Here is a 17986-nt window from a genome sequence, read left to right on the forward strand (position 1 = left end):
AGAAACTAACACACCATTGTAAAGCAATTATACTCCAATAAAGATGTAAAAAAAAAAAAAAGATCATTCTCCTTCCTGATTCCAATACATACTATGTAATTAACCATTTTCGTTTTAATTTTAGAATCATTTTTATGCATTAGGTATCATATTCAGCAACTTTACAATCTCATGTCACATTATTTTTCATTATTTCAGCTACTGTTAAATAAAACTATTCTCTGAAAGATACTTGCCATGTCCTTTTTATTTGTCAGTGATTATTTTCTGTATTTGAAACTCCTACCCAACCTTTAACATCTAGCTCATAATTAATTGCCTCCTTTATCCTCTGTGAACTTTTCCATTGCCCAACTAGAGATTTCTTTCTCTTCTGAAGTTTTATATGCCTGTACTATTATGTAGTTACTTCTTAATATTATTTGACTGATTCCCAGATATGAAATGCTCATCAGTGAGTATAAACCCATTGATGTATATTTGAAATAATAATAGATATAATATAAAGCTATACAGTAACTGGTGTAGGTAAGAAAATTACTACTTGATTCATACATGAAGAAAAAACAAAAAATGACAGTGATTTAAAGGACCTGTCCAAATTGAGATATCATTCCCTTACTGCAAGTTCTTGACCCCAAGCAACATATGATTTAGTTTTTGTTATTCTTTGGGTTTTATGGTAGTGCAGCACACTGTGACGTAAGCTAAATATCCAAAGACTTGAGTTAATTTCTCACTTCTGCCACTTGCAAAGTGTGAGTTAGGCAAATCACAACTTTTGAGCTCTCATCTGCAAAATAGGAATACCAGTTCTTGTTTTACTCATTTTTCAGCTTGTTATGAGAACTTATTTAAGTGAAAACTCTCTGTGAGTTGCTAAATGTGTTAGATGGAAATGTAATTAAAATGTATTTTAAAAAACTACTGTATTAGCTGCTGCATCTTTCTTTAGTGTTTTTGTTTTTATTTTTAATTCAGCTTTCCACAGGCTACAAATCAAACACTGCTGGACAAATTTAAGCATCAACATGAAGAGAATTCTTACATTGAATTTCCAGCTGTGATGGAGCCTGCTTTTATCATAAAGCATTATGCCGGGAAAGTGAAATACGGGATAAAGGTGAGTAAATTTATCACTGAATATGCCTTTAGGACAGAGGAGTGTTCTTAACTATATCACCATCCCTGTCACACTACCTTCTTTGTAGTTGGTCAATACAGTGGGAGATAGTTTAAGGATACTACTAAAATTCATACTCTACTTTACAGTATTCTGCTGTCATTAGAAGATGGTTTTGTTTGTTTCCTCCTGCAGCTAAAATTGATGTCAGCCCATTCTGTATGTAATAGTCTATTTATTTATATTCTGTTTTTTATTTTCTAATTTTTTAAAATTTAATTTTTATTTTAAATTTAATTTCTATTTTATACTGGGGTATAGTTGACTTACAATGTTATGTTAGTTTCAGTTGTACAGCAGGTGTACAGCAAAATGGTTCCCATATAGGTTATTACATAATTGTAATAGCCTTTTTAGATCTGAAAGAATAGTTACCATCAGTAAGTCTTAAATCCACTAGTTTATCTATGTAGTTGGTTGAATTTTTCTCTTCTCTACATCCATTAGACCTGACAAAGTTCATGTCATCATGTACCATTGGGTATTTGTGACCTTGTACTCCTAATGAATATGTTGAAACTTCTTTTTTTTAATACAGCAGGTTCTTATTAGTCATCCATTTTATACACATCAGTGTATACATGTCAATCCCAATAGCCCAATTCATCACACCCCCACTCCCACCCCCCCACGGCTTTCCCCCCTTGGTGTCCACACGTTTGTTCTCTACATCTGTGTCTCAATTTCTGCTCTGAAAACCGGTTTGTCTGTACCATTTTTCTGTGTTCCACATACATGCGTTAATATACGATATTTGTTTTTCTCTTTCTGACTTACTTCACTCTGTATGACGGTCTCTAGATCCATCCACAAGTCAACAGATTGACCCAATTTCATTCCTCCTTTTTATGGCTGAGTAATATTCCATTGTATATATGTACCACATCTTCTTTATCCATTCGTCTTTTGATGGGCATTTTGGTTGCTTCTGTGACCTGGCTATTGTAAATAGTGCTGCAGTGAACATTGGGGTCCATGTGTCTTTTATTTTTTGTGGTATGCGGGCCTCTCACCACTATGGCCTCTCCTACTGCGGAGCAGAGGCTCCGGGCATGCAGGCTCAGAGGCCATGGCGCATGGGTCCAGCTGCTCCACGGCATGTGGGATCCTCCCAGACTGGGGCACGACCCTGTGTCCCCTGCATCGGCAGGTGGACTCTCAACCACTGCGCCACCAGGGAAGCCCTACTCACCAAGTTTTAATCCTTCCATCTGGGTGTGGTTATAGTCAAATGCCTAGACTATGCATATCAGTCTGGGACCTTCTTCCAGGAGTGTTAAGCTTCTTGCCCTCCCTATCTTTCTGTGGGTATTTAAACGCGTTTTATTCTGTTCTGTCATCGCCAACCCCCACTGACAGGTGGTTTTAACTATTTACAGTCCTTAGGTAATCTTATCCAGCTTTGAAAATCTGTATGCTGATGATATCCAAATGCATTTTCTGAAATCTCTGTAAGAATCTAGACAAATACATCCATCTGCCTACTTGATGTCTGTATGCAGACATAGTATACTCGTTATAAGTGGCTGAGTTTGAACCTCTGTTCTTCCAGTTACTGTGTGATAGGAGCCAAGATAGTTAACCTTTCTATGACTCACTTTCCTCATCTATAAAATAGGAATAATAATATCATCTACCTCAAGGAGTTGTTAAGGTGATGAAATGAACTTATCAATGAGACAACACATGTAAAATGCTTAGAAGTGTGCCATACACTTAGAAACCTCTCAATAAGTGTTACTTGCTATTATCATTATTCTCAGCATCTCAAGCTTCACTTGGACAAAACTTACCTCATAATCCTCATTTTCTATCCTTATACCTTCTCTTTTCTCTAGTCATCTCCATATCAGTATATGGTACCTCTATCCACTTTGTTGCTCAAACCCAAAATATAGGTGTTAACCTAATTTCCTTATTCACTCACCATGCCCTAATCCACCAAGTCCTTTGTCCTTACCTCTAAAACATATCCCATATATGATAACCATTTTCCTTTTCCACTAACTAGTACCATCAATGTAGTCCAAGTCACTTTCAGTTCTTCTGGAATACTGCAATAGCTGGCCTACCTTTTCCATCTTTGTACAGTTCATTCCCTCTGCAGCAACCAGTGATGTTTATAAAACACCAGTTAGCTCATGTCATTATCCTTCCAGTTGCTTTTCTTTACACTTGAATAAAACCCAAACTCCTAGTTCAGGCTTACATAGCCTACATAGCCTATTTATTTGCTTATTCTTCTACCACTCTCACCCTTGCCAAGAATGCTCCAGCCCCTGGTCTTACTAGTTTTCTGCTAACTTGTTCAACTCATTGCCACCTATAGGTAGTAGGTGTTCCCTTTGAAATGCTGTTCCTGGTCTTCTCATTTCTGGCTCCTTTTTGTTATTCAACTCTCGTGTCATTTTATGTGATAGTCCTGTAGAGAGTCTTTCCCTGACCAGTGTTTAACAAGCTGCAATAAGCTTGTGGAATGCTCATTCTAATTTAAATTAATTTTTGAATTAAATAGTTTTAGGGTCAGATGGGACTTTGTTGAGGATATCTATCTGGTCCCTTTAGCTGCCTAAAACAGAAGTCACTTCTATAGCCTTATTCAACCACTGTTCATATATGTCACCCATTATCTTCTTGGTTTAATAATTTTTTCAAAAGTAACACTGGTACTTTTTTCATGTAGGATTTCCGGGAAAAAAATACAGATCATATGCGCCCTGACATTGTAGCTCTTCTGAGAAGTAGCAAGAATGCATTTATCTCTGGGATGATTGGAATTGATCCTGTAGCTGTTTTCCGTTGGGCAGTTCTCCGAGCTTTTTTCAGAGCTGTTATTGCTTTCAGGGAAGCTGGGAAAAGACACATTCAGAGAAAAACTGGTAAGCAGTAGACATCAGTATTCTACCATGCTTCTGTTTGTTTTCTTACCCTGCCCTAACATCATGTTTCAGATCTAATGAGTTCTGGTGAGTGTATGTGTGTGTATATATATGTTGGTACATTTTTATTAATAAATACTGATAGGAATAATGAGTGTAAAGCACCTGGTATTTTTTAGGCATTCAGACATTGGTATGATTTTTAAACAAAAAGTGAAATTATTATTTAATTATATAGAATTTAATATTGATATTTTTCTCTGTTTTCTTCTTAAGTCATAGTTTTTACTACAAATGAAACATAATGTGGAAGCATAAGTCAGGAGGCAGAAAAATTAGGATGGAGGTAGTATAGTATAGTGGGGTAACCCAACTTCAGTAATCAGTTGTCATCTCTTCTCTTGACTGATTTTGTGACTATTAGCTGTTTTTCTTGGAGTGTAATACTGCCTTCAATATTATGAGGGTAAAATCAGATAATACATGTAAAGTATCTGTTTATGAGGTGTTAATTTTCTTTTCCTCTTACACTTAAGTCAGTTAGCTGGATTTTACTTTAAAAGTTAAGAATGGATAAAACAGGATACTTTGTTTGTGTGTCTCCTCCTTAAATCATAAAATATTCTCATTTTACATTCTGTGAGAGGAGCATCTCTAAAGCACTTGCTACCTACTTGAAATGACACTGTTGCTTGCTGTAGCTCTAGCCTTAGACAGACCATTGCTGCATAGTGAGGATATTCTAATACATATGTAATTATTTAAAATAATTTTTTTTGCCCAGAAGCTTCAGCAGAAGTGCAGGAGGACACATTTTGTGCTTTCAGAACTCCTAGACTTACTCATAGGGCTTTTGGGCATGTGCACTAGCAGTAAAACTTTAAATTCAGCTTTTATGTATTTTAACTGAATAAAATATTTGAGAGATTGTATTTCTAAAATGAGAGGCAAAACTAATTGAATTTCATTTCTGTACTTCAGATTATAACGTGTGCAAACTGGCCTTTTTGGAGAGAACTATAGTTTTTTTTTTTTTAAATAAAAGGAGTATCTTAAAACTGCTTTGCCTTTGCCAAAATTATTTCTAACAGGCTATCTTTGCAAAAAGCTTGAAAAAATTTTAAATTGAGGTATAATGGACATATAACATTATATTAGTTTCAGGTATATAACATAATGATTCAATATTTGTGTGTACTGCAAAATGGTACCATCCATTACTATACAAAGTTACAAAACTTTTTCTTGTGATGAGAACTTTTACAATTTAATCTCTTGGCAACTTTCAAATATGTACAGTACTGCAATATTATTGACTACAGTTACCAGCAAAAAGCTTTAAGGAAAAGTTTTTTCTTTTAAGATGCATTCTTATTTATTACAGTGGTCTTTATCAATTATGAAAATTTTGAAAATTGATACATATCCTGCTAAGACGTAACTGACTAAGATAAGAAACTTTTCTTATATTTACTGTTGAATACATTGCATTCTGTAAAAGTTATTCACATTGAATGTTACTTTGGCATTTAAAATATTATTTGTGAAAGCTGGTTCTATGTATATTAGTATTAATTAGTACAAAGACATGCAGTGCTACTAATGATCAACAACTGAAATTATCTTTGATAATTTCTAGATTCTTCTTGTTTTCTAATCTAGTTTTGCTTTCTGGCCAGCATAGAGCTTCCACATAATAAACTCTTTTTGAAAACTCTTTTATACTAGGATATAACATGTATACAGAAAAGTGCACAGAACAAAACATATAGCTCAGTGAATTATCACAAAGTGAAAACACCCCTGGAACTATCTTCTAGGTTAGGAAAGAGAATATTACCAACATGCTAGAAGTCCCCCTTGCATAAACTTTTAAAATTTTACTTTTTATCAAGAAAAAGAGAAACGATAGTTCATTTGCATTTTGAGGAAGTGACTGAACAGGTTTGTTACAGAGAATAATTGTATTACAGCATATTAGTGTCAGTGCCAAAATTTAGCATTTTTCCTCCCTCTGCACCACTTACCACCTGCTGTTTTCTGGTGATAACGGATAAACGGATATTATAAAATTAGAACATTGTAGTATTGCAAAACAAAAACTAACAGTAACTGTGAAAATGAACTAAGTAGTAGATGCAGAACTCTTACAATGACCATAAGTAGTATGCAAACATACCAACATGAAACAGGGATTGGAGATTATTTAAGCAGAAGTAGAATATATGAAAGGCAGAAGGTAACCCAGTTCAGATCTTGAATGAGAGTAAGAAGAGGCCAAAGATAATATTTCTAATGAAGAAAGAAGATGTAGACTGCAGAAGTGTAATATATTTTCACTTCCTTTAAGAAATAAGATATTTCACTGGACTCTTAGCTGATTGTCAACAAATACCTTGATGGTGAACCAAAAAAATCTTTTTCTTCATCAAGCCAACTGAGCACAAATGAGAATATCAAATTTAAATCTACTTTTGACTGTTATTTTTTCTTTTTTATAGACTTTCAAATTAGAGGGCACAGTGCCATTTTAAGGTCTTTAAATAAAAATTAATTCAACTTAATCCTTTTAAGAATAAATTTGTTATAGTTGTGGTATGTTATAGCTGGGGCAGGTTATCAGGAAATCATAAAATGTTCTTAGTAGAGTCATATAAATAGGCAGTCTGAGTGAAGGTACATGTTGGCCCTGCTGGGAGGTGGAATTAAAAATGGTAATGATTTTTCTGGTCAGCAGTGAGATATTGGAGTACAGGTATTCCAGTGGTAGCATCCACCTTGCCTCTGTTTTACTCCTCCTGAATAAGAAAGAGCCTGGACTAGAAAGAACAGGGGAGATCATAACTTGACCATGAGTTATACAGTGTGCAGATGTGAATGCAGTGATGCTTATTTTGTTCTTTTGGAGTTACATACAAGTATAGCCAAAGAGGAATTTTAATCCATCTAAAAAGGCTAGGCAGAGACAGCAAATTCAGCTGTGGCATTGGCATAAGAGGCAAGAACGAGGGGCTTCCCTGGTGGTGCAGTGGTTAAGAATCCACCTGCCAATGCAGGGGACACGGGTTCAATCCCTGGTCCGGGAAGATCCCACATACTGCAGAGCAGCTAAGCCCATGCACCACAACTACTGAGCCTGCGAGCCGCAACTACTGAACCCCACGCGCCTAGAGCCCATGCTCTGCAACAAGAGAAGCAACTGCAATGAGAAGCCTGCGCACCACAATGAAGAGTAGCCCCCGCTCACCACAACTAGAGAAAGCCTGCGCGAAGCAACAAAGACCCAACGCAGTCAAAAATAAATAAATTAATTAATTTTAAAAAAAGAGGCAAGAACGAGAGTCCAAAGTGTCATTCGGTTCCTTAGTCTACAGGGAGTAAAGCTGAAGCCATTCATATAGTGTCTGCAGATAGAGAGCTTTAATGGTTCCCACATAAACTTTTCCTCTTCCCCATTCCACACAATGGACTCCGTAACTCTAATGTGCTCCCATTTGTTTTTGCAAGTGGGAGAAGGATTCCAGTGACCATCTATTTCCAGAAATGACCAGGTACTAAAACTAATTTAGATATCACCTAAACAGGGTCTAGGATCTCTATGCAGTACTCTATCCATAATTCTACCCAGTACTTAAGACAATTAAGAGCATTTTTGTTAAGAAACAAAACCCTGACCATTACTTATAAATCAATTCCGTATCAGGCACTATGGTGTGGTGATTAAGAGTAAGGGTTTTAGATTAAATGTCAATGAAACAGTAGAGTAAGGACCTCTGAAAGTTCTCTCTTCCATAAAAGCAACAAGAACACTTGCAAAAATTGTCAGAATAACTTTGCTGGAGCTCCATGAATTCATCAAAGGCCTTCAGTAATCTGGGAAATATATATACAAGAAAAAAGGCTGAATATTGATAATGACAGTGCACTTTGTAGTGTTTTAACTTGCACTACTCACCTCCCTCCCTCCCAAGCTCTACGGTAGCCTTGAAAATCAATAGCCTGGAAGCACAATGAAAATCAGCAGTGTGACAACCCCTGGAGGGAATAGAGGGGGGCTGGCACTCCTTCAAAGCCCCATTCCCAGAGAATATTCAACTTATTTGGTAGTTCCCTGGAAGACCCCACTTACAAGGCTATCTTTTAACCTGACTTGGAGCTTGCCCAGTATGAATAACCTTTTACCTAGGGGTTTTGTCCAAAACAGTCAGAAGCAGTTGTTGAACATTGCAACTCTCTGATGCAGTAGATAACAGCTGGGGCAAAAACTAACCAAAACATTTGAAAGGAAAAGCTGGAGAATGAGGTTTCCATAACGGCTATGAAAAGTTCCCATATATTCATGGGAATCTAGATAGCTATGCACATGCATAGGACTGTATACGTGCCCAGGGCTATGCATATGCTCAGTAAAGACCTGAGGATATCCTGATTTCTTACCTCAGGATAACCTTCAGATTCTGTGCAAGCAGGGCAAGGCTAAGTTGTAAACTTCCTAGCTGAGTGTTGAAGGTATGCACCAACATACGCACTCAGTGACCCTTGACAAAAACTGGGAGAATTAGTGGTTTCAGGCATGTAAAGATATCTGCCTTCAATCAGTAGCTGACATTTAAGCTTACTGAGCAGAGATTTCCATGGTCACCTGTGACAAACTTTACAGAATTAGTTCAGGAAAGTCCTAAACAAATAGAAGCAACTGTAAGAAACAGCAACAACAGCAAATCCTGGGAAGAGAATTTTCAGAGTTGCCATGTTATATAACTACCCCTGAAAAAATCCAGACATTGATATTACTAGACAAAGTCTTTAAACTATTTTAAATATATTTAAAGACTTAAAGGTAACTATATCTGAAGAACAAAAGGAAAGTATGAGAACAATGTCTCACCAAATGGAAAATATCAATTTTATACATACACACACACACACACACATATCAATTTTGAAGTGGAAAAAGATGTACAATAACTGAAATGAGAAATTCAGTAGAAGAGTTCAGCAGCAAGTTTGAATAAGCAGAAGCCAGAATCGGGTGAACATGAAGACAGATCAGTTGAGATGATCTGGCTAAGGAACAGGAATAATAAAGAATGAAGAAAAATAAACAGAGCTTCTAGACTTATGGGACACCATGAGGTATATAAACTTCTGAGAGTCCAGAAGGAAAGGAGGGAAAGGGAAAGAAAATATTTCAAGAAATAATGGCCAACACCTTCTCAAATTTGATGAGAAAATTAATATACACATCTAGCAAGCTCAGCAAACTGCAAGGTGGGTGAATTCAAAGAGATTCAAACTTAGATATATCGTAATTAAACTCTCTAGAGGTAAAGAGAGAATATTGAAAGCAGCAAGAGAAAAATGATTCATCATGCACCAAGTATCCTCAGTAAGATTAAAAGTTGATTCATCATTAGAAAGCATTGAGGCTAGAGGACAGCAACTTGGCATATTCAAAGTGCTGAAAGAAAAAAACACTGTCAATCAAGAATTCTGTATTTACTAAAACTATCCTTCAAGATGAAATTATGCCATTCCCAGATAAACAGATCCTGAGTGACTGTTACTAGCTGCCCCACAAGAAATATTAAAGGGAGTTCTTCTGGCTGAAATGAAAGGACACTAGACAGTAGCTCAAAAGCACATGAAATAATAAAGAGCACCATTAAAGACAGCTATAGAGTTAAATATAAAAGATAGTAAAAATGTATTTTTTACATTTTGTAACTTTTTTTCCCTCCAATCTGATTTAAAAGATAACTGTGAAAAAGCAATAATTATAAATCTCTCTTGGAGGGCATGCCATTTTAAAGATGTAATTTTCATGACAATAACAGCATAAAGAAGGAGGAAGGGAATGAAGCTATATAGGAGGAAAGTTTTTATATACTATTGAAATTAAGTAGCTTTTAATCTAGATTAGATTGTTGTAAGTTAAGATGCTAATTTTAATTCCCTTGGCATCTGTTAAGAAAATAACTAAAAAATAATATAGTAAAAGACCAAAATATTAAAATAGTATACTAGAAAACATCTATTCAACACAAAAGAAGAGAGTAATGAAAGAAAAGAGGAACAAAAATAATATGTCTTACGGTATATGTGGAAACTAAATAACACACTTCTTAATAACCAATGGGACAAAGAAGAAATCACAAGGGAAATTAGAAAATAATTTGAAATGAATAGAAGAAAATATACACCCATATCTTATGGGATACAGCTAAAACAGTGCTTAGAGGGAAATTTATTTCTCCTTTAGAGAAATTTATCTCTATTAAAAAAGAAAGAATATCTCAAATCAATAACTTAATGCCCCACCTTAAGATTCTAGGGAAAAATGGAAAACTAAACCCAAAGCAAGCAGTAGGAAGGACATAATAAAAAGTAGGTCTGAAATAAATAAAATAGAGTAGAAAACAATAAAGAAAAATAAAACTGAAAGGTACTTCTTTAAAAAGGTAAAAGAAATTGACAAACCTTGAGGTAGACAGACCAAGAAGAGGAGAGAGGAGACTCAAATTACTAATTTGGGGAAACAAAGGGGGGTGTTGCTGCTGAACTGATGGAAATGAAAAGGATTATCATACTATTAACAGTTGTATGTCAACAAATTAGAACCTAGTGGAAATGGAAAAATTCCTAGAAACATGCTAACAGCCTATACTGACTCCAGAAGAAATAGAAAGTCTGAAAAGGCCTGCTACAAGAAAAGAGATTGAATTAGTTATGAAAAAAAATCTTCCCACAAACCAAGGAACAGTGAATTCACTGATAAATTTTATCAAATACTTAATGAAGAATTAACACCAATCCTTTATAAACTCTTCCAAAAGGGAATACTTTCATTCTCAATCTGTGAGGCCAGTATTACCAGCATACCAGATAAGACATCACAAAAATGAAAGCCACAAACCAAAATCCCTCAACAAAAATCCTCAACAAAATCCTTGCAGACTGAGTCCAGCAATATGTAAAAAGTATTTTACACCATTATCTAGTGGAATATACCCAGGAATGCAAGATTGGTTCACCTTAGAAAACTGAAATCAATGTAATACACCACATTGATAGACTAAAGAGCAAAGGTCAGATCATCACCTCAATAGACACAGAAGAGGCACTTGACAGACATGAATACCTTTTCATATTTTTCATCATAAAAATGCTGAACAAATTAGCAATAGAAGGGGTCTTCCTCAATCTGATAAGGGGACCTGTGAGAAACCCAAAGGTTGTATCATTCTTGATGGTGAATGACTGAATACTTTTCCCTTAAGATCAGAAACAAGACAGGATATCTGTTTTTACCTCTTCTATTTAACATTGTCCTGGAAATCCTGGTAAGAGTAATCAGGCAAGAAAAAGAAATAAAAGACATCCAAATTGGAAAGGAAGAAACCATTTTGTTTGTAGATGACATATTTTATGTAAAATTTCTTAAAGAATCTACAAAAAAATCTACTAGAGATAAAAAATGAGCTCAAGTTGCAAGACACAACGTCAACATGCAAAATTGGTTGTATTTCTAGACATTAACAGTAAACAACGTGAAAACAAAATTAAGTTCGTGCTTCAGTTACAAGAGCACCAACAAGTGTAAAATTCTTACTAATAAATTTAACAAAAGAATTGCAAGACTTGTTCACTGAAACTACAAAATATTGTTGAAAAAGCTTAAAGAATACTGCAGTAAATGGAAAGATATTCTATGTTTATGCATTGGAAGGCATAGTTAAGATGGCAGTACTGGATCTACAGATTCAGCATAGTCCTGTCAAAACCACAGCTACCTTTATGCAGATATTGACAAGCTAATCCTAAAATTGATATGTAAAGGAATCCAGAAATGCAAGAAGGACAAAAATTGGAGGATTCACATTTCCCAGTTTGGATTAGGCAGTGGATTCTTAGGTATGACAGGATTAGGTATAAAGCACAAGCAACCAAAGAAAATATGGATAAATTAGACTTCATCAATATTAAAAACTTTTGTGCCTCAAAGGATACTATTATTTTTAATTAATTAATTTATTTATTTTTGGCTGCGCTGGGTCTTCGTTGCTGTGCACGGGCTTTGTCTGGTTGCGGCAAGCGGGGGCTACTCTTTGTTGCAGTGAGCGGGCCTCTCAATGCGGTGGCTTCTCTTGTTGCAGAGCACGGGCTCTAGGGCTCACGGGCTTCAGTAGTTGCGGTGCAAGGGCTCAGTAGTTGTGGCTTGCGGGCTCTAGAGTGTAGGCTCAGTAGTTGTGGCGCACGGGCCTAGTTGCTCCACGGCACGTGGGATCTTCCCAGACCAGGGCTCAAACCCGTGTCCCCTGCACCGGCAGGCGGATTCCCAACCACTGTGCCACCAGGGAAGCCCTCAAAGGATACTATTAAGAGAGTGAAGGGACTTCCCTGGTGGTGCAGTGGATAAGACTCCACGCTCCCAATGCAGGGGGCCAGGGTTTGATCCCTGTTCAGGAAACTAGATCCCACATGCATGCCACAACTAAAGAGCTGGAGAGCCGCAACTAAGGAGCCCACAAGCTGCAACTAAGGAGGCTGCCTGCTGCAACTAAGACCCGGTGCAACCAAATAAATAAATATTAAAAAAAAGTGAAATGACAACTCACGGAATGATAGAAGATATTTATAAATCACGTATCTAATAAAGAACTGCATATATCTAGAATATATACAATTCTTGCAGTTCAGTAGTAAAAAACTAATAACCCAATTAAAAAATGGGCAAAGGATGTTAAAAGACATTTCTCCAAAGAAGATATGCAGATTGTCAATAAAAAACCTGAAAAGATGGTCAATATAATTTGTCATTAGGGAATTGCAAATTGAAACCACAGTAAGGTACAACTTCACATCTACTAGGATGGCTACAATAAAATAGACAGGTAATAACAAATGTTGGTAATAAGGATGTGGAGAAATTGGAAGCCTCACATGCTGCTGGTGAAAATTTAAAATGGTGCAGCCACTTTGTAAAACAGCCTGGTAGTTACGTTTTACCCAGCAGTTCCACTCTTAGGTAGATACTTAAAAGAATTGAAAGCAGGTGTTCAAACAAAAACTTGTACTTGATGTTCTTAGCAATATATTCATAATAGCCAAAAGGTAGAAACAACTCAAATGTTTATCAACAGATGACTGGATAAACAAAATGTGGTATATCCATACAATGGAATACTATTCTGTCATGTGAATGAATGAGGTACTAGTACATGCTGTAACATGGGTGAACCTTGAAAGCATTTTGTGAAGTGAAAGCATAAGACACAAAAGGCCACATACTGTATGATTTCATTTATATGAATTTTCTAGAATAGGCAAATCTGTTGAGAAAGAATGTAGATTAGTGTTTGCTCAGGGCAGACAGGGAGATAACAAGGGGCGTGATAGTTTAAAAGTACAGAGTTTCTCTCTAAGGACCCCACACAAAAACTACTAGATCTAATGAATGAATTCAGCAAAGTAGCAGGATACAAGAGTAACATTCAGAAATCAGTTGTATTTCTTTTTTTTTTTTTTAATAAATTTATTTATTTATTTATGGCTGTGTTGGGTCTTCGTTTCTGTGCGAGGGCTTTCTCTAGTTGCGGCGAGTGGGGGCAACTCTTCATTGTGGTGCGCGGGCCTCTCACTGTCGTGGCCTCTCGTTGTGGAGCACAGGCTCCAGACGCGCAGGCTCAGCAGTTGTGGCTCACGGGCCCAGTTGCTCCGTGGCATGTGGGATCTTCCCAGACCAGGGCTCAAACCCGTGTCCCCTGCATTGGCAGGCAGATTCTCAACCACTGCACCACCAGGGAAGCCCCATCAGTTGCATTTCTTTACACTAACCATGAAATATCAGAAAGGGAATGTATAAAAAAAAAAACAAAAAAACTGGGACTTCCCTGGTGGTGCAGTGGTTAAGAATCCGCCTGCCATTGCAGGGGACATGGGTTTGAGCCCTGGTCTGGGAAGATCCCACATGCCGCGGAGCAACTAAGGCCGTGTGCCACAACTACTGAGCCTGTGCTCTAGTGCCCGCGAGCCACAACTACTGAGCCCTTGTGCCACAACTACTGAAGCCCACACACCTAGAGCCCGTGCTCCACAACAAGAGAAGCCACCACAATGAGAAGCCTGCACACCACAACAAAGAGTAGCTCCACTCTCCACAACTGGAGAAAGCCCGTGTGCAGCAACGAAGACCCAATGCAACCAAAGCTAACTAACTAAATAAATTTATTAAAAAAAACCCAGAAAACCTTTTAAAATTACACCAAAAGTATCTAGGAATAAACCTGACCAAGGAGGTGAAAGACTTACACACTGAGAACTATAAAACATTAATAAAGGAAGTAAAAGAGGATTCAAAGAAATGGAAAGATATCCCATGCTTTTGGATTGGAAGAATTAATACAGTTAAAATGGCAATACTACCCAAAGCAATCTACAGATACAGTGAGATCCTGTCAAATTACCCATGACATTTTTCACAGAACTAGAACAAATTCCAAAAATTTATATGGAACCATGAAAGACCCAGAATTGCTAGAGCAATCCTGAGGAAAAAAAACAAAGCAGGAGGACTTCCCTGGTGGCATAGTGATTAAGAATCCATCTGCCAGTGCAGGGGACACAGGCTCAAGTCCTGGTCTGGGAAGATCCCATATGCCGCAGAGCAACTAAGCCCGTGTGCCATAACTACTGATCCTGCACTCTAGAGCCCATGAGCCACAGCTGCTGAGCCCATGTGCCACAACTACTGGGGCCCACGCACCTCTAGCCTGTGCTCTGCAACAAAGACAAGGCACCGCAATGAGAGGCCCACGCACTTCAGTGAAGGGTGGCCCCCATTCACTGCAACTAGAGAAAGTCCATGCACAGCAATGAAGACAAAACTAAATATAAATTAATTAATTAATTAAAAAAAAAAAAGCAAGAGGCATAACTCTCCCAGACCTCAGACAATACCACAAAGTTACAGTAATCAAAACAATGTGGTATTGGTACAAAAACAGGCATATGGATCAATGGTACAGAATAGAGAGCCCAGAAATAAACCCATACACCTATGGTCAATTAATCTTCAACAAAGGAGGCAAGAATATAAAATGGGAAAAAGACAGTCTCTTCAGCAAGTGGTGCTGGGAGAGTTGGACAGCTGCATGTAAATCAGTGAAGTTAGAGCACACCCTCATACCATGCACAAAAATAAACTCAAAATGTCTTAAAGACTTAAACGTAAGACATGACGGTATAAAACTCCTAGAAGAGAGCAAAGGCAAAACATTCTCTGACATAAATCATACCAATGTTTTCTTAGGTCAGTCTCCCAAGGCAATAGAAATAAAAACAAAAACAAACAAATGAGACCTAATCAAACTTACAAGCTTTTGCACAGCAAAGGAAACCATAAAAAAACAAAAAGACGACCAATGGAATGGGAGAAAATATTTGCAAATGATGCAACAGACAAAGGCTTAATATCCAAAGTATACAAACAGCTCATACAGCTCAACAACAACCCACTTGAAAAATGGGCAAAAGGGCTTCCCTGGTGGCGCAGTGGTCGAGAGTCCGCCTGCCGATGTAGGGGACATGGGTTCGTGCCCCGGTCCGGGAAGATCCCACATGCTGCGGAGTGGCTGGGCCCATGAGCCATGGCCACTGAGCCTGCGCATCCGGAGCCTGTGCTCTGCAATGGGAGAGGCCACAACAGTGAGAGGCCCGCGTACCGCAAAAAAAAAAAAACCAAAATGGGCAGAAGACCTTAATAGACATTTCTCCAAAGAAGACATACAAATAGCCAGTAGGCACATGAAAAGATGCTGAACATCACTAATTATTACAGAAATGCAAATCAAAACTACAGTGAGGTACCACCTCACACTGGTCAGAATGGTCATCATTTAAATGTCTACAAATAAAAGTGCAGGAGAGTGTGGAGAAAAGGGAACCCTCCTACACTGTTGGTGGGGATGTAAGTTGTTACAGCCACTATGGAAAACAGTATGGAGGTTCCTCAGAAAACGAAAAATAGAATTACCATGTGATCCAGCAGTCCCACTCCTGGGATCATTACTTGATTGACTTTGGGAGGGGTAGGGGTGGTATTTACCGGAAGGGAATGAAATAACTTGCTGAGGTGATGGAAATGTCCTGTATCTTGATTGAGGATTATATGATATAACTATTTGTTTAAGCTCATCAAACTGTATACTTGAGATTAGTGGAGTTTACTGTATGTGAAATATACCTTTAAAAAAATGGCCCTAAGGCCTGGGAGCTGACATTATAGAAACTATTATAGGATCAGAGACATGGCTTCAGGTTTGAATGATACAGTGGAGCTGGGATTGAACCCCTGTTTTATATGATGTAGGACCTTCAAAGAGCTTGAACTCTTCTGTCACTGAAAAGATAATTGTAAAACTCTGTCTGTTGGCCTTGCCTAGAAGAACAAGAATCATATCAGTATGTGTTAGGCCTTAGATAAATTTTGAAAAAAAAGTTGCCTAAAAAAATTAGTGCCCCATATCTTCTTCACCATGCGAGAGAATTTATACTGTTTGGTGCATAATCTCAAACTAAGAAATTATCAAAACTAGCCTAGGAACTTAGCATAAGCAAACACTAAATAAACCTCTTTTAAGAGTTTGAGACTCCACTGAAAATGTACTTATAAAACCATCCTAGGAAACCAAACCACCTTGACAGGGAGTTAGTACACACAACAGAGAGGAGTATCACTTTAAGGTTTGGAAATAGTATTATAGTCCATAAAGCAGTGTTTAAAATTGTTAAAGAGTTAAAAGAAGGCATAGAAAGCAGAATGAAAGAACAGAAGTTTAAAAAAACAAACAAACCCTAAGTTGTAGGTACGATGATGAGACACAAAACAGTCGGTGAGACACAAAACAGTCACAGATATAAAATTACCCATATCCAAATGGCATTGCCACAATTTATTTAGATAAAATAGAAAATTGAGTATACAGGCTGTAGTCAAGTTGAGCGAATTTTAATTTAAGATTACATAATAATTTACTATATTTAATATTCTGAACTCTTATATAAAACACTTTAATACCATAATCTTCTTAAATTATTTCTGACTAACAATATATCATTAGCTATTGAAGGGCCTGAAAGTCTGTTGATAACTTTCAAAAATTACAATTTGGATGGAGTATGAGTAGAACTCACCAGGTGGTTTTTTCCTCAAATGGTCCCCCTCAACTGATGGTTTACCCTAACCCCTAGCCCCCCACCCTGTTACTAACCAAGTGCAGCCTCATCTGAGCCTATGCATTCCTTCCCCCACCCAAGAGTCCTGTGAAGGAGGGGATTATTGAGAATAGAATATTTTTATTGAGGTATCTTTTGACTAAGAAATGATGGTAACTTGGTAATACTTGTCTCTTCTTGAAACATTGAACATGTACAGTTATGGACTCTCTGTACTGGATAAATGAGATAGTGTTTTATTAGCTTACTTTTTAATTATAGGATACAAAATTTCTTTTTAATTTTATAAAAGCCTGATCTATCTATATCTATATTTATATCAGATATATGTTTCTATATCTATCTGTCTATCTATAATCTGATGTTACGGTATCATGAGATTCTGTATCTTTAACTAAAACGTGGATGCCTATTCTCTGGATGTAGATATTCAGTTTAAGGAATTATAGTTTGGTTAAACCATGCAAACCTCCTTGAATTACTGTGCTTCTGTTTAACTTCTAAAATGATTCTGCCTTGAGAACTATTCATAGATAGTATCTTATTCCTAATTATACAGTAAATATGTACTAATGGAACTTTAGTTCATAATTATGTGCTGCTTAATTTGCCTCCATCTATTGTTAAACTATTCACTTTTTTTTTGTTATTTTTTTTTGTGGTACGCGGGCCTCTCACTGTTGTGGCC

General features: G+C 37.1%; 1 protein-coding gene across 6 annotated transcripts in view; it reads left to right on the top strand.

Annotated features, from left to right (window-relative positions):
• The window catches only part of MYO9A (myosin IXA), a 270682-nt gene that overhangs the window by 105936 nt on the left and 146760 nt on the right, over positions 1 to 17986 (top strand). For all 6 annotated transcript variants that reach the window (XM_032622165.1, XM_032622167.1, XM_032622168.1 and 3 more), the window contains exons 13-14: positions 982 to 1123; positions 3867 to 4062. In XM_032622165.1, the coding sequence (XP_032478056.1) occupies positions 982 to 1123; positions 3867 to 4062 (338 nt within the window). The remainder of the gene's footprint in view (positions 1 to 981; positions 1124 to 3866; positions 4063 to 17986) is intronic.

Source organism: Phocoena sinus, chromosome 2 (assembly GCF_008692025.1).
Source record: "Phocoena sinus isolate mPhoSin1 chromosome 2, mPhoSin1.pri, whole genome shotgun sequence".
Classification (NCBI taxonomy): Eukaryota; Metazoa; Chordata; class Mammalia; order Artiodactyla; family Phocoenidae; genus Phocoena; species Phocoena sinus.